Consider the following 23,909-nt stretch of genomic DNA (forward strand, 5'->3'; position numbering starts at 1 on the left):
TACGTTTACTGGATGTGGTGTGCTGGGTGCAGAATTTTCTGGGTTCCTAAATCGGCTGAAATGAAACCCTGGATGTTGCTGAGATGACCTACTGCGTTGCACATTCACTTGAAGACAATGCAGAGTATGAAAATGGATCTCGCATTAGTCTGGTTATGAAAGCCAGGTTTAGATTATGAAGCCGTGTTCAATGGGAATTTATCTGAACTGCATCTCAAAAGTACTGTCGTTTTAAGTTGATTTAGTTTAATCAGGTTAGAACTCAATAGGAAGTATGAGTCATTTGCAATCATATAGAAACTTAAGTACTGTGCAATGAAGCTGATATAAATCAAAGAAAAAACAATCATGCTACAGAAGAAAATCAAAAGCAGAGCACACGTCAATTTTAAATAACATTTGTTTCCAGTCATGAGTTGGTTCGGCCAAATAACTTTAAAAGGCCAATGTTTAGTTCAGTACCAGATGCTTACATTCCTTTAACACTTATAAACACTCGTTCGTTGCATTTAAACATCTGATTATAAACACAATGAAAGACTTCGTGAGGGTTTCCTGGGTTAGATCATAACGATAAAATATATGTGGGGTAATTAAATTACCAATATCGGCACTCGAGTCACCCGTAGTCACTCGTACACCTCCACGAGTGACATTGTCCCGAGTGTGTTATTAAAGTTGTGCATGAGAAACGCCATCAACCGCCTTGGTCAAGCCACTGCTGGATGGAGGCCTCCGAGCCATCTCCACCTCTCATAATCTTGCGATGCAACAATCCGCCCAGCACCTGCACCAACCGATGTCATCGCCGCTCCATCTCCGCAGTCGACGTGCCGCCAAACTGCTGACCGGTGCGATGAAGCGTGGTCCCCCCCCCCCACCTGATCACACTTGGAAGCGCCTCCTCTCACCTGACTCCACCTACTCACCTGGGCCCCGATGCTTCCCTGGAAAAGGAACGTGAGGTGTAAGGGGCCGCCCATAAATGACGTCACGCACTTAGGGGGAGGGTCAGACATTTGTGACGAGGGGGGGTGAGAAATGTGACGTCACATCAAAATGCGCAACGTTAAATATAAACAACACGTTCTACTTAATTAAATAGAATTGTTATAACACTAATTTTGATAAATTTTCATTATTAACTATTTGATTATTTCAATTTACTAAGGTCACCTTTTATTTATTCCATGAAGGAGCATTTTGCTTCTCCATCGGTGAATGGAGAAGCAAAAATGTAGTTATTCAACATTTTTATTTTAATGATGATTCTACCAGGTCTTTCCATTCTGTGGAATGAATACGTGGTTGTTATAATTGTACTCTCCATTTTGCTTAATTTTACTACAAAGTTTAAAGTATTTTTGTATAGTTATAATTACTTTTAATATACGATAATTATAAGATAATTTCAATATAATATTCTGAACATCTGCAGTTTTAGTTAGACGATGAATATTTTCAAGTGAATGTTATGCTAAATTTCAGTTTTCCAACGCATTTTTAATAAATGTTTTCGCCTACAACATCAGAGTGCAGGGCCACATTAAATACGCACTACAATGACGATAGTTTAAAGCGATTTGAAGCATGTTTTATTTTAAAAATGGAAATATGGGGGCAGAGCTTTGTGACGTCATATTTGAGGGGGGTCTGACTTTTTGTGACCCCGTGTGACGAGGGGGGGGTCAAAAATCGTCCAAAATCGCGTGACGTAATTTATGGACGGCCCCTGAGGGGAGGTGATATGTTGGCAACAATCGCACGTGGACCTTGCACGCTTCTGTCTCTCGGCCCATTGGCCCCTCCCCCCCCCGACCGCGGCGACGGAGGAGCGCCTCTAGCGGCCGCGCTCCACGCCGAGTTTGTGTCGCGAGGGGACCCGGGAGAGCGGCGAGAGGAGCCGGCGAGAGAGACGAGGGAGCACAGGAGGAGGAGGGAGCGTGACGCAGGACCATGGTGGTCACCGTGGACATTAGGCGAACCTACAAGTACCCCTTCGAGAAGGTCGTGGATGTTTATCTCAACAAGGTGCGTGGGGTGGGGGGGTGAATGGGAGGCCCTGGCCCCTCGTGCTGTCCCCGACGGGGTCCCTGCTGCAGGGGCCCGGGCCTTGGGGTTCCCCTTGGGCCGCAGGGGGAGATCGCGGCCTGCGCTGCCTCCATCTCTAAACTTCCTCGCAGCGCGACTCCCCGCGGCTCCCCGCGGCTGTGGAGGCCCTCGGCCGAGGCGGACTCCGCGCCCGTCTCCCTGGGGCCCGCCGGGGCCTCCCGCGTGGGCGGCGAGGCCGAGAGCAGAGACGCGGAGCTCGGCAGAGGGCGCAGTGAGACGGAGAGGGGAGACGAGGGGGGACTGCGACAATGGGAGAGGGCAAACACGGGGGGAGGCGTGGTGGGAGGAGGCGTGGGGTAGAACGAGGAAGTGGGAGACGAGGTGGCGCGTGTGTGACCATTGCTCCCCACGCCGCTCTCTGCAGCTTGCTTCAGGAACCCAGAGACGGCACACGGAATGGGAGGGTAGACCACTCAGAGCTCCGCACAGATGGATTCAAACCAAATGCTGCTGCACTGCCACGACACCTGCTATTCGCAGCCATCAATCCGAGAACTCCGCAGGCCCGGCTCTGCTCGGCTGCTGCTTCTTTCTCCCGAGACTGGTGCACATCAGTGGCATTGTGTCTCCATGCTTGATGCGTCTTGCCGAGAAAGAGACGGCGATTCACAATGGCCGGGCCTCGGCTGTAAGGGCCCTGCAAGAACGCAGGGGAGGCCAGTGGCCATGTCCTCCCCACGCCCACCAGCTCACCACCACATCAGATGTAGCTCTCGCGGGCTGCGTGAACAGCTCCATAGAAACGTGGCAATTGGTCCACTTGCTGTACTGCCTTCTGGCGAGCCAGGGTAGTAGATGGCTCCTCCTCGTCACCCACGAGTTCACGGGCGTGGTGCCACACCGGTAGTGAACGTCCAGCTTGTCCCCCTCTGATGGCCCCGACTTCCCCGTGCTCTTGTTCACAGTACCCGACCCCCAAGGAGAAGATGGTCATCGGCATCAAGACGGTGGAGGAGCGCCAAGGTGAGCCGAGCTCCTGCCACGTGTAAAAGAAAGATGCCCCGTGCAGCATCAGTGGCGCAGAGTGAGACACGCGGTGTTGTGTCTCTGGGGACCGTGTTGTGTGGAGTGTCCAAGTCCACGCGATGGGGCCCATGAGCTTGGCCGATGCCGACGACTGCGCTCGCTCGCGTGAATGGCGAGGGCGCCCCGTCGCGATGAGGTCACGGCGCAGTTTCACGGCGCACTGCGGGATGCGGCAGCAGCGGCAGCAGCAGCGGCGTCTCTAGCGGCACGGCGAGAGTCAACCCCGCCGCGGCCTCTCCCCGACCCCGCCGCGGCCTCTCCCCGACCCCGCCGCGGCCTCTCCCCGACCCCGCCGCGGCCTCTCCCCGACCCCGCCGCGGCCTCTCCCCGACCCCCGCCGCGGCCTCTCCCCGACCCCGCCGCGGCCTCTCCCCGACCCCCGCCGCGGCCTCTCCCCGACCCCCGCCGCGGCCTCTCCCCGACCCCCGCCGCGGCCTCTCCCCGACCCCGCCGCGGCCTCTCCCCGACCCGCCGCGGCCTCTCCCCGACCCCGCCGCGGCCTCTCCCCGACCCCCGCCGCGGCCTCTCCCCGACCCCGCCGCGGCCTCTCCCCGTCCCCTCCGCGGCCTCTCCCCGACCCCGCCGCGGCCTCTCCCCGACCCCGCCGCGGCCTCTCCCCGACCCCGCCGCGGCCTCTCCCCGACCCCCGCCGCGGCCTCTCCCCGACCCCCGCCGCGGCCTCTCCCCGTCCCCTCCGCGGCCTCTCCCCGGCCCCGCCGCGGCCTCTCCCCGACCCCCGCCGCGGCCTCTCCCCGACCCCCGCCGCGGCCTCTCCCCGACCCCCGCCGCGGCCTCTCCCCGACCCCCGCCGCGGCCTCTCCCCGACCCCGCCGCGGCCTTTCTCCGTCCCCGCCGCGGCCTCTCCCCGACCCCGCCGCGGCCTTTCTCCGTCCCCTCCGCGGCCTCTCCCCGTCCCCTCCGCGGCCTCTCTCCGTCCCCGCCGCGGCCTCTCCCCGACCCCGCCGCGGCCTCTCCCCGACCCCGCCGCGGCCTCTCCCCGACCCCGCCGCGGCCTCTCCCCGACCCCGCCGCGGCCTCTCCCCGACCCCGCCGCGGCCTCTCCCCGACCCCCGCCGCGGCCTCTCCCCGTCCCCTCCGCGGCCTCTCCCCGACCCCCGCCGCGGCCTCTCCCCGACCCCCGCCGCGGCCTCTCCCCGACCCCCGCCGCGGCCTCTCTCCGACCCCTCCGCGGCCTCTCCCCGTCCCCTCCGCGGCCTCTCCCCGACCCCTCCGCGGCCTCTCTCCGACCCCGCCGCGGCCTCTCTCCGACCCCGCCGCGGCCTCTCCCCGACCCCCGCCGCGGCCTCTCTCCGACCCCCGCCGCGGCCTCTCCCCGACCCCTCCGCGGCCTCTCTCCGACCCCGCCGCGGCCTCTCCCCGACCCCGCCGCGGCCTCTCCCCGACCCCTCCGCGGCCTCTCTCCGACCCCGCCGCGGCCTCTCTCCGACCCCCGCCGCGGCCTCTCCCCGACCCCTCCGCGGCCTCTCTCCGACCCCGCCGCGGCCTCTCCCCGACCCCGCCGCGGCCTCTCCCCGACCCCGCCGCGGCCTCTCCCCGACCCCCGCCGCGGCCTCTCCCCGACCCCCGCCGCGGCCTCTCTCCGACCCCTCCGCGGCCTCTCCCCGTCCCCTCCGCGGCCTCTCCCCGACCCCTTCGCGGCCTCTCCCCGACCCCTCCGCGGCCTCTCTCCGACCCCGCCGCGGCCTCTCTCCGACCCCTCCGCGGCCTCTCCCCGTCCCCTCCGCGGCCTCTCCCCGTCCCCTCCGCGGCCTCTCCCCGTCCCCTCCGCGGCCTCTCCCCGACCCCTCCGCGGCCTCTCTCCGACCCCGCCGCGGCCTCTCCCCGACCCCTCCGCGGCCTCTCCCCGTCCCCTCCGCGGCCTCTCCCCGTCCCCTCCGCGGCCTCTCCCCGACCCCTCCGCGGCCTCTCTCCGACCCCCGCCGCGGCCTCTCTCCGACCCCTCCGCGGCCTCTCCCCGTCCCCTCCGCGGCCTCTCCCCGTCCCCTCCGCGGCCTCTTTCCGTCCCCGCCGCGGCCTCTCCCCGTCCCCGCCGCGGCCTTTCTCCGGCGAGCAGCTCCGCGTGATGCGAGTGGATATTCCCCGCCGGCCTCCTCGCCCCTGTTGGGTCGCACCGGCACTGCCACGCAGGGGGCCCCTGACGCCCGTCAACCGCGCTTAACGCAGCGGAGGGGAGGAGGGGGCGGGGGGTGGCCTCCTGCTGCTGCTGCGAGGGGCACGACGTTTCACTGTTTCAATCCGCGCGGCCACCCAGGTTAACGCCACTGTGAGCCAGCCGGCTGGGGAGGCTGGGAGGCGAGGGTTCGGTAACACGTGGACCGGCCGGCCCGTGGACTGGCTGACGAACCATTAGCCACCAGAGGGTCTGGAGCTCGCGGGCCCTCACGCGGGCCCTCACGCGGGCCCTCACGCTGGTCCTCAGGCGGGCCTGGAGCTCGCAGACCCTCATGCGGGCCCAGGGCCCCACCGCCCCCCCCCCCCTGGCTCGCCGTCCCTCGGCTGGTTGCTAGGCGACCGTCAGAAAGGATTTGAAGTGGTAATGACCGATATGAATCCATGGATAAATATTTATATTTGGTTGCGAATGGCCTGGCTGAATGCATACGCACACTGTGTATGTAAGAGTGTCTGTGTGTTTGGGGAGCAGAAGTGTAGCGGTTCGTGTGCTGCGCTACGAACACGGCGACCCGAGTTAGATTCCCGCTCACGGCTAATACCACTGACGATTTTATTAAATGGTCCTGGACCCCCGCTAAGTCGACCCAGCCTCAAATGAGTACCTGATGTGATGTGTAAACATTGCCACTCGGGAGACAAAGGTGGCCGGGCTTAGTGCTGGCCACCCACCCCTTCGTGTGAAGTGCTGGCCTTCCAAGGTGCTCGCTTACAGCCCTTGCCCCTTGTTAAGGCTTTCCGGGCGATCTTTGTCTTTGTGTGTATGTGAGTGTATCTCTGTGTGCAATGCAAGCGACCCAGTGACCCCATCACGTCGCTGTGGGAAGAGGAGCGCATCATTTGCTGATCTGTTTTGTTATTTACATTCCCCCCCAACGCCGCTCGTGATTATTCTGTGTCTTGTAGAATTTTGCATCAAACTTGGGCCCCCCTCTAACAGAGGAGGTGGGTCTTGCCGAAAACACATCTTGCAGCTCACCAGCATTCATTCACGCGAGCTTGACTCTGCTGATGAAACCGGTCCAGGGTTTTGCTTTTATTGAACCAAATGCTGCTGAAGAAATTCACTCCCGTCAGGTGTCCCATGCGGCCAATTGGGCAGGGCCCTCCCCAGGCTGAGGCGAGGGGCATGGCCGTGGTTGGCAGGGTGGCACCTGGCAGCAGTGCCACGGGCCCCGCTGCCTGGGAGTGACCGAGAGCAACGTGGGCCTCTGGCAGGTGTTAATCCGCGTGCCTGACATATGCCTCCTGCGGGCACTGCCAACGTCCGTGCCAGACGAGCAGCTGAGCGGTGCGGCCGCACCTGTGGCCCGCACCCTCGTCTCCGTAATCGCAACGTCCGTGACTCCATTGTGTCCTGAATTTTGCCGTCTCGAATGTCGAGCAATGTCTCAACGAGGAGGCGGCGAGTCGCCGCTGCTCACCTGAGCCACATGGCGGCATCGGTGCTCATCTCCTGCTCACATCCCTGCAGAGTCGGTGGTGAAAAGTCCGCATCCCTGTAATGGGGGCGAATCTATCCATAGAACAACCGCTGTTAATTTCCCCACAACTGGGTCCCCATTTTATCGAACCCAGAGGAACAATGGGCCGAGTCAACCCCCCGCCAGGATTTTAAGTGGTAGCCTTTAGATTGCGAGCCGCTTGCACCACCGGTGAGCCCCGGCCATAGCACCGATGGCTGCTGCTGCTGCAGCTGCAGCTGCACAGAGAACCCCGTTGACTGAAGCTGGAACCCTGCTACTGGCACATCTCGGGTGCAGCACCCATTTGCTACCTCATGCACTTGGTAGTGGATAAGCAGTCGGGGCGAGTTATGATCCAGCACTCCTAATTACATTCACTCACTCAGGAGTTGTCACTCACCTCTTTATCTCTCTTCTATCGCTAATACTACCATGGTTACTGTTCCCGTGAACTCCACTCGTTGGTTTCTCCACCCATGTAGTGAACTCGGTTCAACCAGACACTGGCCGTTTCATCTCATCCACCACACTGTGATCAACCACCACACTGCAGGTCACAACCATGCACCCACTTGCTCACTCACCACACTGCCGGTCGCCTCATTTCTCTTTCTGCTTTTTCCCTCGCAGTGCTCCGCTCTGCAATTCCCTTTCCCATCATCGTCTCGTTTCCCAAAGCTATTACAATAATCACCTTGCTGAACTCATACAGCCGCTTGTTACTGGTCGTTTGCCATGTCGGGCCTTGGGCCGATTGTGTTCGGCGCCTTTCGTGACGTTGCCGATCCCCTTGCCGGGTGGAGGGTACCCGGTGGAGCGCGTTCCGAGTCGGGGCGGCGATGGCCGCGTACGCCGCAGCTTTTCACCGGGGCGGTGATGCGACCCAGCGGTCGCACGCTTCCCATGCGTTACAGAGGTTCACGGTTTTAATGCGGCAGGCTGCCCTGGTTAATACTGTGGGGAGTGTATTAACTGAAACACTACTACTACCACGCCGTCTGCTCCGCTCACAGTGGTAAAATTACAAGCGACTCAATTGAGATCACAGACAGCAGCAGCAGCAACACCCCCCCTGCTGTGACACCACCGCAGGCTGCGCCTGTGAGACAGCGGCGCCTCCTTGTGACGATTGCTCAAGATCCTTTTGCTGGAGGGCTTTGCCAAGGGAGTGATGTTACTGTCACGTGTGGCCAATACCGTTTCCACTGTGTGTGTGGTTGTTTAGCTATGGGAGGAAACAGCATTATGACTGCAGGTATTGTGGTCTATGCAAACATGACTCCTTGTAAAAAGGTGTCAGTTTTGTTGGTAAAAAAACCAATTATCATATTTTTACTGGCAAATGAGGTTCCCATAAAGAAGGGAACCCATGTGAATCCCATGCAGAACAGTGGGAAAACGTACAAACTTTGCTCACATACACACTCTTGCACTACACAAAAGGAGCAAATGTACAAACTCTCCACAGAAAGGAGACCAAGCCGGGAATCCGTGGGGCTTCTTGCTTGAGGCACGAGTGTTACGACTGCACTGCCGCCCATTATCAGATCAATGGCAGCTGTGACGGCGCCCCGTACCGTGTGGCTTCTCGTCGTCCCGGCAGGATTCCCCTGAATGCACCCGCTCCCTCGCTCCCCGCTCCCCACTGCCAGGTTCCCTCCCGCTCCTCGCTCACCGCTCCCCACTTCCGGGCTCCCCCCCCCCCCCCCCCCCCGCGTGTCCCTGTGGGCCCCTGTGCTTCTGCGGTATTTTTAGGCCCTGTGAGCTCGCGAGGGCCCTGGAGCCGCGTGTGATCGACCGCGCGCCGCGTTGCTCGGCAGCGCCGGTGCCGACGAGCGTGAATGCCGCGCTTATTGATCCCACGCGTCGTACTGATGAGGCCCTCCCTGGATGCGGGGTTCGCCACCAGCGCCCGGCCGGCGCTGGTGATCTGCGTGGCACGAGTGCTGCACGCCGGCCGTGTTGACTGGCGTCTCACCCACCACGCTTTGTTCAAACTACCTGTACGGCCAGTGGGAGTGAGTTATCGCTCGTGACAAACGGCTATCACTCAAGTCGCTGTTGTTGGTGGCCACACAAATGAATGGGGATCGCGACACCTCGGGTGGTACCGACGAGTCGGACACCTGGGCCAGGTGCATGGAGAGACCCCGCTCGCTCCGCGAGGAGACCGCGACGTCGAGTGATGTTCCTCGTGCGACGCTCATGTGGAGCGCACGAAGCAATGTCGTGGCCCTGTCGATGAGACGCTGAATGTCGAAACCGGTCCAGTGGAGTGACAGATATGGGACGGGTGGACAAGCGTTCCGCTGTATTTGTTCTTCACTGCGACGCACGCGAGCATTTGGTGTTGAGCGACAACGGAGATGGTTCTCTTTCATAGTTTCGTTCTGTTTGTGCACTGGTTTTGATTTCTTTCATAGCAAGGTTGCTTCCGCTGTGGTTTCTCATTGCTTCATTGCTGTCGTTGTTCCTCCGCCATTGCTCGAGTCGTTGTGGTGACCCAGGCCCCTCCTGCGAGTGATCCTCGCCGTGCGCTCTCGAGTTTTCAGTTAGTTCAGCAAAACAAACTATCAGACACGCAACACACGCGTGACGACGACACGGGGACACACAATTTACATGTATCACCATAGAGTTTGCGCAGTGGATATCAGAGACAAAGATCCCCCGTATAGCCTTAACAGACTGTAGGGACAAGTGCTGTCAGCGAGCACCTATGAAGGCCGGAATGGCACACAAGGGGGTGGGTGACCAGCACCACGCCTGGCGGCCTTTGTCTCCCTAGTGGCGATATTTACATACCGCACCAGGTACTTACTTAAAGCTGAGTTGACCTACACACTCACTCACACGTATCCGAGCAGTGTTCTGATTTGCCTACGTTTCCCAGCAGATGGCTTGACCGGCGTCATTTACCGGCGCAAGATCGCCACCTGTGCCAACGTGCTGCCCCGGTTTCTGCGGCAGGTGAGGGTTTCGTGCGAGCTCACCACTGCTTCACGGCTCATCACAACGTCATTACACGTGTGTCGTGCCTTCACTCACTGATTCGTCTCATCCACCACGCTGTCGAATCACCACACTGCAGGTTATAACAAAACTCACCCACTCACCACACTGCAGATCACAACAACACTCACCCACTCACCACACTGCAGGTGACACCAACACACCCACTCACCACACTGCAGGTCACAACAACACACTCACCCACTCACCACACTGCAGGTCACAACAACACACTCACCCACTCACCACACTGCAGGTCACAACAACACACCCACTCACCACACTGCAGGTGACACCAACACACCCACTCACCACACTGCAGGTCACAACAACACTCACCCACTCACCACACTGCAGATCACAACAACACTCACCCACTCACCACACTGCAGGTCACAACAACACACCCACTCACCACACTGCAGGTCACAACAACACACCCACTCACCACACTGCAGGTCACAACAACACTCACCCACTCACCACACTGCAGATCACAACAACACTCACCCACTCACCACACTGCAGGTGACACCAACACACCCACTCACCACACTGCAGGTCACAACAACACACTCACCCACTCACCACACTGCAGGTCACAACAACACACTCACCCACTCACCACACTGCAGATCACAACAACACTCACCCACTCACCACACTGCAGGTCACAACAACACACCCACTCACCACACTGCAGGTCACAACAACACTCACTCACCACACTGCAGGTCACAACAACACTCACTCACTCACCACACTGCAGATGTCACAACAACACACTCACCCACTCACCACACTGCAGGTCACATCAACATACTCATGCACTCACCCACTCACCACACTGCAGGTCACAACAACACTCACCCACTCACCACACTGCAGGTCACAACAACACTCACCCACTCACCACACTGCAGGTCACAACAACACACTCACCCACTCACCACACTGCAGGTCACAACAACACTCACCCACTCACCACACTGCAGGTCACAACAACTCACTCACCCACTCACCACACTGCAGGTCACAACAACACTCACCCACTCACCACACTGCAGATGTCACAACAACACTCACCCACTCACCACACTGCAGATCACAACAACACACCCACCCACTCACCACACTGCAGGTCACAACAACACTCACCCACTCACCACACTGCAGATGTCACAACAACACACTCACCCACTCACCACACTGCAGGTCACAACAACACACTCACCCACTCACCACACTGCAGGTCACAACAACACTCACCCACTCACCACACTGCAGGTCACAACAACACTCACCCACTCACCACACTGCAGATGTCACAACAACACTCACCCACTCACCACACTGCAGATCACAACAACACACCCACCCACTCACCACACTGCAGGTCACAACAACACTCACCCACTCACCACACTGCAGATGTCACAACAACACACTCACCCACTCACCACACTGCAGGTCACATCAACACTCACCCACTCACCACACTGCAGGTCACATCAACACTCACCCACTCACCACACTGCAGGTCACCTCACTTCTCGCTCTGCTTTTTCACTGCCACTGCTCCACTCTGGATTTCCCTCACCCATTAATGTCTCTTCCCCCCCCCCCGCCCCAAGCTCTTACAACGATAACACCCTATCCAAATTCAAGCAATGCGCTCCACTTAGCAATATCCTGCGTGATGCTGGTGCTCTTTGTAGCTGGCCACTTGACGTTTCGGGCCTTTGGGCCGACTGCTCCACAACTGTGATAGGAAAAAGAACGCAAACCGTTTGACTTTCCCAGAAGCGCAAACATCAGCGGTCGATGCCCGCGGCGATTCCTCGGCTGGGGTCTTGACCCCTTGTGCGTGGAGGGAAAGAGGCTTCCTGGGGCTGTCAGCGCTGCGGTGTTGCTTACTCAGTCGTTGAGCACGCAGTAGGACCAAATGCCCAAAACGTCAAGCGGCCAGCGACAAACGGCACCATCCAAGCTAGCGCTGGCGGCGGTGACGGTGCTGCCGTTAGCGCGCCGCTCTCCGAGTGGTGGGCAGTGGCCGTGGGCGCTCGGTGCCTGGCGATGAAACCCGACCCGAGTTCTCCTGCGGCATTCATCGGCAGAAACGGGGCGCGCGCCCAACCTGGAGGCTCTTGCGCCGGGATATAACAAACTTTGTTTAAAAAGAGTTTAACTTGCGGGATATTTCACCTGGATATACCCTTGTGACAGAACATCGCGGTGTCCCAGGGGGTCCCACACAGAGGGAGCGGTGGGCTTGTGGGAGGAAACCGGAGTGCCCGGAGAAAACTATCCCCTACCCTGGCTTGATACTATTCACACCCAGAATGTGTTTCCACACCTGGCACACCACATCCAGTATAGCTCTGGCTATCTCCGTGACTACTCGTCAGATGCCACCTACGCCAGACTGCCACCCCACCACCTGTGCATTCTAAGTTTTGCATGAATGGATTCACGAACCCAAATTTTGTACTGCCATCTCCTGGCCACCTCACAGCCCAGTGTGGATTCAGACCTCTACATTGTCCACACACCCTCGCGGCCTCCACAGTGTTTGTGTGTTTGGTGTCGCGCTCTGACATGCACACAGTGCGCACTCACGCACGCAGGGCACACAAGCTGTGCGCACACACAGCGCGCACACAGTACACACGCAGACAATGGTTGCAACAGACTTAAGGCCCCGATCATTACCCCGCCATCACGCGCATCGATTTCTTTAAAGCCTCCGTCTGTATCGACCGCACCCTGTGGATTGTGGGGGGAGGCTCTGGGTTCACCCACTCCTCCGCTTCCCCCTCGTCTCAGGCTGCAGGAGGGGATGACCCCCCCCTCCCCCCTGGAAGGAGAGATGCGTGTGTGCGCTGTGTGTGCACTGTGTGTGCATTCATGCGCACACGCACACGTGCACACTAGCACCGCACTGACCTGCATACACATGCACTCACGCTCGCACGTGCACGCAGGCACCAAACTATCTATTAATCTACACACACGTACACCGATACACGCACACACGTACACCGATACACGCATGCACATATAAATACGGACACACCCACATGCCCAACCCTTAATGACTTGCACAAAGACAGCTCCTCGCTATCGCCTTAACGGGCCGTTTGCGAGCATCTATCCAGCCTGGCACGGCACACGAGGGGGTGGGTGGCCAGCACCATGCCTGGCTGGCTTTGTCTCACCAGTGAAGATGTTTACACATTGCACCAAGTACTCATTTGAGGCTGAGTCGACTTAGGGGAGGCCCAGGACAGGTTCAGATAATATAATCACCACCGTTGTTGGCCATGACCGGGAATCGATCTCGAGTCGCCGAGTTCGTAGTGCAACATGTTAACCGCTACCCTCCCGCTCCCCGCACCGACACACTGACACGCGCACACATACATATACACACGAGCAGTAACGCAATTCCAAACTGCCCCAGCCCTTAGTGACGCACGCGCACGCGCACGCACGCGCACGCGCGCGCACGCACGCACGCGTGCCTGAATCAAATTCAGCAGTTTATGTGAATGATGCTAAACCCAGCACAAACCAGAAGGATTTCGCGATGCAAGCTGCAGACACACCGATGTGACGAGGTTTTGGTGAGTGATTGGATGGGTGTGTGTGTAGGTGGGCGAGTGAGTGTGTTTGTATGTATGTTGGAGTTTTTTGGCACCGTACGTAGCCAACCGTGCTAATTGAAGGTGTTAGTGAAAGAGCGGGTGGGTAAGTGAGTTGGTGAGTGGGCTAGTGAGTGAGTGGATGGGTATGTGAGTGGGTGAGTAGATATAACATAAAAGAAAGCTGTGCCACTCACAAACGGTAGGTGGGCACTACTCCCTTCATGTCTTGGATGTGACCAGCACATTGCATGTACAATGCTCTTAGCCTTGTCGAGACCACCAACTCAAGAAGATGAACATATGGCTGTATCATTGTTAGTTGAACGCAGGTCGCATGTGGTGAGGTAAAGTATGGGTACACCCACCTCTTTAAAAACACCCGGTCGGTATAGAAGCCGAGACACCCTGTGGAGCTCCCAACGGCGGAGGCCCTTTCACCAACAGGGACGTAAGTGAGCATTTGCTGCACGACGGACGCCTTTACCTTGTAACTGAAAAACGAGGGCACATTTACCATGCGGTGACTGAGGCCTGCGCTGTGAAGTTTGTACTTTCTCGCGAGCACATTCATGCGTTCGTCATTCACATCCCACTGGAATCTTCTTCTGGTTATTATCTTTCGTAACCGGTAACTCGTTACGATACCGGTTACCGGTGAAGAACACTAGTTCCTGATTCATGATGGCCGTTTGGGTTCTGCCACATAGTGATCTGACCAAATCTGTACCACTAGGAACCCTCCACAACCTGGCACGGCTACACAGTACATTGTCACGTGGTGTACCCACGACAGTCCGCGGTGGCTCGCGGTGGCTTGCGGCAACTCGCGGCAACTCGCGGCAGCCCACGTTAAAACTGCTTTTTGTGTTTTGTTTGTTCTTCCCCTGCACCTCCGATTAGCTCACTTGGCTACGTACGGTGCCAAAGAAGTTCAACATACACAGGCGGTGGCCCACGGTGGCCACTGGTATGACGTGTGGGCGGTGCCTGGCAGCTGCGTTAGCCGCTCGCACAGCGCGCGGCTCACAGGCCGTAGTGGGACGTCCCCATTACGCACGCGGCAGCCGCATTAAATATGCAGCATTTCTATCGGTGCCTTCCGCCACACACATGCCCGGCAACTGGGCGGGAGTGGCGTTTGTGTCTATGCGTGTGCACGCCTCCAGTCATAACACCTTGCTCTGTCCCATGATCTCCTGCCAGCAGTGAGCTTTCCACACTTCACCCGATTTCCTAAAAGTGCACCTAGCCTGGCACAAAGCACCGTGGCGGTTAGTCACTGCGTTAGGAACCCGGCGACCTGAATTTAATTCCTGTCAATTTGTGGTGAGTGACGGCTGTTATGTGTGAATGCATCGGTGCTCGCTACCAGCTCCTGCACCAGCTGCCCGTGTCGGCTACATGAGGGGATGTGCGTGTGCGAGCCCGTGTGGCTATGTGTGTCTGTGTGAAGTGCAGTAGTTAACGCACTGCACTACAAACACAATGAGCCGAGTTTGATTTCCGCTCCCAGTCAAGATCGTTGGTGATTATCTGAACCGATCCTGGGCCTCCCGTAGGTTGGTTCAGCCTTAAATGAGTACCTGCTGCGGTGTACAAAACATCTGCACTGGGGAGACCAAGGCGGGCGGGGCATGGTGATGGCCGCACCACCCTCTCGTGCGCCGTGCTAGCGCTCGCCAACAGGACCCGCCCCAACAGTCTGCCTAGCTACGTGGGTGAGCTTTGTGTGCGCGTGTGCAGCTGGGTGCGCTGCAGGTGGACGACGTGCGCCTGGAGGAGGAGTCGTGGCTGGACGTGCAGAGGAGAGTGCTGGACGTGCAGAGCCGCTGCCTCACCTGGACACACCTGGCCACCATGCACGAGAAGGCGACGCTGCACCCGAGCCCACGCAACCCCACCTGGTACGGCATCCTGCACCCGGACCCTGTACCGGCACCCTGCGCCATACAGCAGAACCCAACACCGAGCATCATTACCCAGCGCACAGCAGCAGCAACACCCAGCACCCTCGGTGAGGGGAGCAGGTGGCGGTGGGTGCCGTGGGTTTTCTTGTCTCCGCTCACGGGAAGTCGGTTCAGACCTGAGAGAGGGATGGAAGGGATGAGAGGGCCTCGTAAAGGATGGATATGTGTGGAGGGATGGGGGGGATGAGAGGGATGTGTAAATGCGTTCCACTTTGGACCAAATGAATAACAATTTAAAATATGGATGCAGCGTTAATAAATGTATTGGGGCATCAACATGAACGGAGCGAGGCCACTCGACGCGTGGAGATGCACCGCGGCATAACGGGCCAGCGCAGACGCAGCTCCCGAGTGATCCGAGCTGACGTCTCTCAACCTGCCGGGCATGGGAGGGAGGGTCGGAGTCGGGGGCGAGCATGGGACGGGTGGCTGTTCGTGGGGGTGACCGTGGACATGGCTGTGACGCAGGATTTCTTTGGATATAATTTAACCAGGAAACCCACACCGAGTCTCAATACATGTTTTCGGGAGGATCCTGCTACATTGTGATATTTTTCCAACACCAATGACGTTGTGTGTGTGTTTAGCTGTGGGAGGAACCCGGAGAACCCAGAGGGAACCCATGTGAAGGACAGCTGTGTGTAGGGCAGTGCATGTGGGCACTCGTGATGTCTGTGAGCTGAATCTCCATGGGGGGCCAGCCCCCCCCGACCCCCCTCCCCGTTGGCCCCCTCCCCGTTGGCCCCCCTCCCCACGGTCTCCTTACCTGCAAGCAATTGCGCAAGCTCCTAAATATAGCCTCGTGTCCCGTGGGAATTGGCCCAGTTCAGTTAAGATGCCACCACCACCGCCACCAAAGACAGATCCCCCATATAGCCTTCACAGCCTGTTGAGGCAAGTGCTGTTAGAGAGCACCTATGAAGGTTGGCATGGCACATGAAGGGTGGGTGTCCAGCACCATGCCCGGCCACCTTTGTCTCCCCAGTGGCAATGCGTACATATCGCACCAGGTACCCATTTGAGGCTGAGTCGACCTAGAAGAGACCCAGAACCGATTCAATTAATTGTCCGTGGGCGGATATCGAATCCGCGTCGCTGGGTTCGTAGTGCAGTACATTAACCGCTGTGTTGCCACTCCCCATGAGAAATCCATAATCACTGTGCTAGAACCGGAATTTACATTCAGCCGCGTCTGTCCTGCAAATGATTCCACACCAAGCACACCACATTCAATATGCCTCTTGCTAAGGCTGTGGCTGCTCCTGGTAGTCATCAACTCCGGGCTACTAGCCCGGGTCACGTTTACACCACGCGCCGTCAGGGGATGCCGAGCCGCGCGTGATGCACGCGGACAACGCACCCATGAGTCCTCCAAGACAATCCCACCACGCCCCACCACGCCCCCACCCACCACGCCCCCACCACGCTCCCACCACGCTCCCACCACGCCCCCACCACGCTCCCACCACGCCCGCACCACGGTCCCACCATGGTCGCACCACGCTCCCACATAAATTTATCCTGCACGGTATCCATGCCGCAGGACTTGCGTAAACGGTGGTGTAACGTGTGGCCGCTCAGCACTGGCAGCGCCACACGCCACACGCAGCGCCCGGCAGCGGCCTCGGTCGCTGATGACGCTCGTGCCACGTTATAACCACATGGGTGATGGAACACGTGGGGGGTGCAGGGCGGTTGTGCGGTGGTGACACTTGTGCCTCACAACAAGAAAGGGCCGGGGTTCGATTCCCAACTCTGTGGCATCTGTATATCCTCCCTCTGTGTTGCATGGACCTCCTTCAGGTTCTCCAGTTTTCTCCTCCCATAGTTAAACCCACACTCACAGACACGCAGTGTAACTGGTAGTGGCCAAAACATTCCCAATTCTGAAAACATTAGCTGCACATTACTCGAATGAGAAGCGCAATATTGGCCCCCGCTATGAAAACGTGGCAGGACCCTCCTTAAAGAGAGGCTCGACACTCTGCGAGGCTTTCCTGGGTTGACGAACGTCGTGATAATGAATAATAAATAACAGCTATCAAGAAACGTGGCGTCCGTGATGCGTCGTGGCGCCATCGATGGGCAGCAGCCGCCCCAGTTGCTGCTCAGATTTACTGCTCCGCGGACGCACCATGAATCTCAGCTGAACGCGCACAATAACCGCACACGCGCGCACTTCATCACCCCGCTGCGCCGCCGCCGCCGCCGCCGCCATCGGCGGGAGCCGGGAGCACGCGACGGCCCCGCGGGGCCGCTCTGCGACGCGCGTCTTAATTAACTCGCGTTGATTAAAATGGAAATTGATTAAACTGGGCACATTGCGAGGTTACGCAATTGTGCGGTGACGTGACACAACTGTGGCACGCAAAGTGGGTGAGAGGCGTGGTGAGTCAGAGGGCTGGTGAGATTGTGGGTGGCTGGGGTGTTGGGTGAGAGGGGTGGTGGGTAAGAGGAGAGGTGGGTGTGTAGGGTGGTGGATGAGTGGGCTAGTTGTGGTGTCCGTGCACGTGACTTGCAGCACCACACCTATCACCAACCTCAAAGATCCGATCTCTGTCCCCCAAGAAAATAGTTTGCAGGTTTGCTGAGCATGTCTCCTTGGACTTGAGGGAGAGGAAACCCCTCGGCTCAAACAACATCATGGGGCAAGGTCGGGCTGACCCTGCTGGTGCTTGTTATGCCTCAACTATTGGAGGAAGTCGTCACCCCCTGCACGTGGTTGGCGGATGTGCCATCTGTTAAGGAAGTGCGAACAGCGATCTGGAACTTGAGACCATGTCAAGCGCCGGGGAGAGAAGACCCCCTCAAGCAAACTGCTTACGGAGGAGTGACATTTGTGTGCAGACTGCCCTTTGTGATATCATTACACAGGACGGGTTCCGCAGGATTGGAAGGATGCCCTGGTGGTCCCAATTACAAAAAAAAATGGGGACCACACTGATTGCAACACCTGCTCCGTGTGATGCTGGGAAAAGTCCTGGCAGGGTTTATTCAACAATGCTGAGGAGAGGCTTGCGGAGCCCCAATCACACTGGCGGAGCCAGTGGGGGGGTGGGGTGAAACGTGCCCCCCCAATGATTCGATCGAAATCCCTAATTTAGTTCGGATCATTGGGGTTTATTAGTAATAAAATCGGCATTTTGCGACTGCCACTGTGTAGCATATTATTACGTGCCAGGGACTCTATGAGATGATAGGACAATAGTCCGAGTCCATAATTGGCAATAAGTAACGGCAAAGCGGTGATAAGTGACTCGCAGAATTGTGCGCAGTTGCGTATACAGCACACGACTTCCCTGAAGGCAAACACCCTCAGCGAGCGCGATGCCGATCACACACGGTTCGAATTCGACCCTCGATCGATGGCTATGCCATCGCCGCACACGCGTCGAATAAAAAGCAAGGGATAAGCCCTTACTAACAACTATCATTTTTCATTGCTGGAGGGGTTACCCCCTCTACCTGAAAATCCTGGCTCCGCCATTGCCCAATCAGATTTCAGATCAGGGCGGTTCTGCACGTTGCCATTTTCCCTGTACGTCTGCTAGAGCAGATGTGTAGGGAATTTCAAAAAGACCTACATCTCTACTTTATTGCCCTGGTCAAGGCCTATGATACCATCAACAGGCCAGAGTCGTGGGTTATTCTTCATGATTTCGGAGTTCCAGACCCTCTGCTTACCATTAGTAGGGACCTTCATGATGATGGACAGGCCTGGATAAAGCTGCCTGGCCGGGAGTCGGAGCCATTACCTGTTCACTTCAGGGTGCGACAGGGATGTCCTCTCACCGCACTACACTCACATCTTCTTCGACCACGTAGCTCGAGAAGCGTTTCATGGCTGTACCGGAGGAATTTCCATCTGGTACAGATACAATGGGAGGCTGATCAATGCTCGGGTGCGGTCAAGGGATGGCTCCCTGCTGGTCAACCATGTTATGTACTGTATGTAGATGATCTGGTGATATTTATATCATCGAATGCTCCCCTCCCACTCCCCATTAGTGATGAGGCAGTTGTGGAAAGAGTGGAGTAGTTTCCGTACCTGGGCAGTGTGCTTATGAACAGCTCCGAATCAGTCGAGCAGCCTTCTCTTTTCATCAGCTGCATACCTCTATATGGAAGCTACCTGGTCTATTGCTTCATACGAAGCTCTACATCTTCTTGGCCACAGTCATGACCTCCGTTCTCGTTGCTTGCAAAAGTAGAGCCCTCCAAACTAACATCTTCTCCGGTTAGAAAATTCAGGTTGGCCTGCCTATGATCCATCTTAGCTTTAACCAGATTGGATTGTGAGGATCTCACACATCATTGAGTGGGCAGGTGTGTGAGTGAGCTGTTGGGTGAGTGGGCTGATGCGTGGGCTGCTGAGTTGGAGAGTGGGCTGGTGGGTGAGTGGGCTGGTGAGTGAGTGAGCTGGTGGTTTGGTGAGTGGGCTGGTGGGTTGGTGAGTGAGTTGGTGGGTGGGCGAGTGGGCTGGTGGGTGAGTGGGCTGGTGGGTTGGTGAGTGAGCTGGTGGGTGAGTGGGCTGGTGGGTTGGTGAGCTGGTGGGTGGGCGAGTGGGCTGGTGGGTGAGTGGGCTGGTGGGTGAGTGGGCTGGTGGGTGGGCGAGTGGGCTGGTGGGTGAGCAGGAAGCCCAGTGGCCCCGGAGCCCAGGGGCTGTTCATTTGATGTTGAATAATGGAAACTGCTGCAGTTTTAATGTGGGGCTCCGTATGACTGAGCTGAAGGAGCCATATGTATAATGCATCCTGCGCTGCTCAGGAAGCAGAATTTGTTTTCTCCTGAAAGTGCTGCTCAAGGCAATGGGGGTTTCAATGAGCCGTGCGCAGATGGGGGAGGTCTTACACCCAGGACAGAGGGAGGCAGCTCCTATACGGACACGCCCTGCATGAGCCGCTGTAATGAGAGCGATCTGTGTGATCGGGCCGCCCTCCTTTACGCCGGGCATCTCGAAGTGCTCGGCACGCGATGATAAGTGACCTGTGTCGCATCTCCTCTCAATGCATTTAACGGGGCACCCCCTGTGTCAGCTGTCTCTGTGTGGCACAAGGTGGCTCGGCACCTGGCCTGCGAGTGGGCATAAATCTGCCAGTTGTGAGTGATGATTGCTGCTGTGTGCAGTTCCAATTGAGTAACGGCTTCATTTTCTCAAATGACTGCGAAAGAGATGGCACGTAGTGGCGAACGTGCCACCGCTGGGCCATGTTCTGTCCTATTGACTAAAATTCGGCTTCTTTACGGTCAGGCGACTCTGCATGTTGGGGTTATGTTCGGGCCGTTCCCCGCTGCAGCGTGATACCGGGTGATGCACTGTTAGCGGCAGGTCTCCGCGTGCGACTCTCTTGATTGCGCGATGAATCCATGGGTCTCGCGATCGTGCACCTGGGATGTGATTGGGACGGAAGGGCACAAGGAGTCTGTGTCAGGAGGGGCGCTCGTCTCGTTTCGTGTTGAGTGGCGCCCAACCACCGCTCCTTTGGCCCGGTCGTAACGGCCGTCCTCTCTGCGCTCTGACAGCGCGCGCATTTGGTTTGGCTGGGTTTAGCCGTGCCGGGACAGGGGGAGAACATACTCACTGCATCCTGCATCCAAAGAAGTACCAGAGTCGGCAATCGAGCCCAAGGCTTTCTCGTTGCGGGGCCTACGAGTGCTACCGCTGCTGTGCCCTGCCGCCCGAGAACATCTGAGGGTTATGCAGCTGCCCGCTATGAGCAGTGGGACGATGGCCTGGGGCAGCAGCAAGTGGCGTAGTCTGCGTGGCTCGTTAGGACGTCGTTAAGCGCAGATTGTTAGAGCCGTGTTCAGCAAGTGCAGGCTTCCCCCACGGGGCCTGGACCGGGAGCAGCTGCCCCGGCAAAGGCTCCGTCATCATCGTCGTCGTCATTATCGGAGGCGGCTGGAAGAGCGAGGCTCCCTCGCCTCACGCCCCTTCTCTCGACTTACCTTGAGTGATTATTTTATCTGCACAACTCTTAAGGGTGTGTGCGCATGTGGCGAATTGGTTAGCGCACTGCACTACGAACGCAGACAACCCAAGTTAAATTCCCGCTTGTGGCCAACATCCATGACGAATAGCTGAACCGAATGGGCCTCCCCTGTGTCGACTCAGCCTCAAATGAGTGCTTGGCTGCTTGGGGTGTATGCACATCAGCACTGCTGAGACGAAGGTGTCGGGCATGGTGTTGACCACGCCACTTTCATGTGCTCGCTCGCATCACTTCCTCAACACTGTGCGGTGGCTACAGAGGGGACACCCTTTTTCTTGTTTGTGTGTGCAGGACAGAGTTTGTACAGCACGGCACGGTGGCAGTGACCGGCCTGGGCTCACTGGGGCGACTTGTGGAGATGTTCGCTCACACATTCCTGAGCCAGGGCGCCAAGCGGGTCAGTGAGCGCGTGTGTGAGTGTGAGTCTGTGTGGACGTTCTAAAGATTTGATGGTAGTGGTGGTGGCAGTGGTGATGGCGGTGGTGGCCGCGACCTGCTGGCATCCCTCGACACTGGCACAAGTACATGGTGACGTCCCCACCATGTAGAGGTGAATAGCGGTTGTTGTTGGTGGCGGTGGTGGTCGTGGTGGTGGCAGCACCGCACACTGACTCGCGGTTATCACCACTTATGCATGGTGCTCTGTTCGGCTCTACCGCGTTAAATCGCCTTCGCTGTCATCCTCGCTGCAGAGAGAGAGGGGGAGGCGGGGAAGCGGGGGTGGGACGCTAACGTGGAACGTGCGCTCCGGCGACACTGCCCATTGTTTTTAGATGAATGGGGTCGGCTGTGGAAGGACAAAGACAAAGGTGCCTCGTGTAACCCAGACAGGCTCTTGGGACAAATCTCGTTAGCGAGCGCCTATGAAAGCCGCCGGCAGGCCGTTCAAATTGGTGGCATGGGCATGCACACACACGTGGATAGATACACAGACAGACACACGCATAAACGCACGGACATACACAAGGACACACACGCATGACCATATGCACACGCGCACATGCAGACACATCGACATGCACACACGGACACGCAAACATGCACGGACACACGCAACGAGTGAGTGGCGGCGCGGCAAGCCGGAGCCAGGGCGGCATCCAGAGACGCAGGCGCCGGTGTGCGGCCTCCCCAGAGCCCTGCCCTGGCCCCCAGTGTGAAACAATGAGTGTTGGAGGGTGAGGGGGGGGGGGCGTTAATGGACGAGCGAGCGCCGTTACCCGGCCATGGCACAAGCAGAGTGGGGGGGCAGCACCGATGTGCCCCACCCCCGGCCTGCCCCCACCGTGGCCATGTACGGCGGAGCCGCGCGCTGGTGCGTTGACACGTACGGCCGTGGTGCTTCTCGCGATCCAGCACGAGTAGCGAATTACAGAGTTGTGCATCGAACTAGGACCCACGTCTAGCAGATTCCCATAAACATCTTGCCGTTCACCAGCAATGGTTCAAGCAACCCTCGCTGCTGATGATATGCTGATGATTGAACCTTTTGCTTGTGTTGAACCAATGCTGCTGACAAGAGGCACTCCCAGAAGGAAGGCCGTGTGGCTGATGCGATGGGGTAGGGTATTGTTCTTGTGAAGGGGCGGCTGTGGGAAGGAGGAGGAGGCGCGTCGCCTGCTCGTGTATTGTTCTGCCCCACGGGGGCCGCACGGCTTCATCAGCGCGCTGCGTGGGGGCGCCACTTGAAATGGCGGCAGGTGGGTGGGCGTGGGGGTCGGGCTCGGGGGTGGGGGGCGTTTAAACAGCTGACAGATGCTCGCCATTAGCGCGCTTGAGCGTGGCCACGTGGTTGCAGGGAGGCAGCCGACGGTCGAGACGAGCGTGGTGTGAGCTCGTCTCGTGTGGCCTGTGAAGAGCGATGTAGCCATTGTTTTTGCTTTGTCTGCACGCGCACACTCACAAGCATGTGTACAGCACCTACACTCACGTACGCATGTGCGCATACCCACGCCCTCTGTGAATTCTCTACGCGAATTTCCGTGAGCACCAATTGAAGCGACTCTTCCCTCGACTCCCCCGGGTCTCCGCTACCGATACGGGGTCCGCTCGTCGTGGTGGTGTTTGCTTCGTTCCCCGTGGACCCAACACCACCACCACTGCCACCACCACCGTCGCTACTGCCACCGTCACTATCACCACCATCATCACAGTCACTGCCATCGCCACCACAATTGTTACCGCGACTGTCACCGCCCACATTGACACACGTGCCCGGCAGCGGTAGCCGATCACGGTCGCGCAATGGCACGGCGGGGAAACCTGTGGCTCAGAAACGACCACAAATTATTTCCACTCGGCTTCATGAGGCTGTGGGCGAGCATACAGGTGGCTGAGGCTGCGGCTGAGCGTGCAGGAGAACGGCACTAATTGGGCTGGCGAGTGCTGGACGGACACGGAGAGACCTTCGGCGCCAATTTACCGTCGATCACAAATTGGCATCGCGCTTGTAGTTGCAGTTTTTCTGTCACCATAAGAGGCCTCTGTCCCACGGGA

At 58.0% G+C, this 23,909-nt stretch overlaps 1 protein-coding gene across 3 annotated transcripts in view; it reads left to right on the forward strand.

Moving 5' to 3' along the window:
* Window positions 1–1,789: 1,789 nt before the first annotated feature.
* The window catches only part of LOC144722815 (serine/threonine-protein kinase PLK4-like), a 60,820-nt gene continuing 38,700 nt past the window's right edge, over window positions 1,790–23,909 (forward strand). Inside the window, exons 1-5 of one of the 3 annotated variants that reach the window (XM_078601254.1) lie at window positions 1,790–2,031; window positions 3,018–3,075; window positions 9,691–9,767; window positions 15,200–15,360; window positions 21,708–21,813. In XM_078601254.1, the coding sequence (XP_078457380.1) occupies window positions 1,957–2,031; window positions 3,018–3,075; window positions 9,691–9,767; window positions 15,200–15,360; window positions 21,708–21,813 (477 nt within the window). In that variant the 5' untranslated portion in view covers window positions 1,790–1,956. The remainder of the gene's footprint in view (window positions 2,032–3,017; window positions 3,076–9,690; window positions 9,768–15,199; window positions 15,361–21,707; window positions 21,814–23,909) is intronic. The other 2 variants (XM_078601255.1, XM_078601256.1) reach the window with 2 other exon arrangements.

This window comes from Lampetra planeri, chromosome 15, assembly GCF_965212315.1.
Source record: "Lampetra planeri chromosome 15, kcLamPlan1.2.h2, whole genome shotgun sequence".
Lineage (NCBI taxonomy): Eukaryota > Metazoa > Chordata > Hyperoartia > Petromyzontiformes > Petromyzontidae > Lampetra > Lampetra planeri.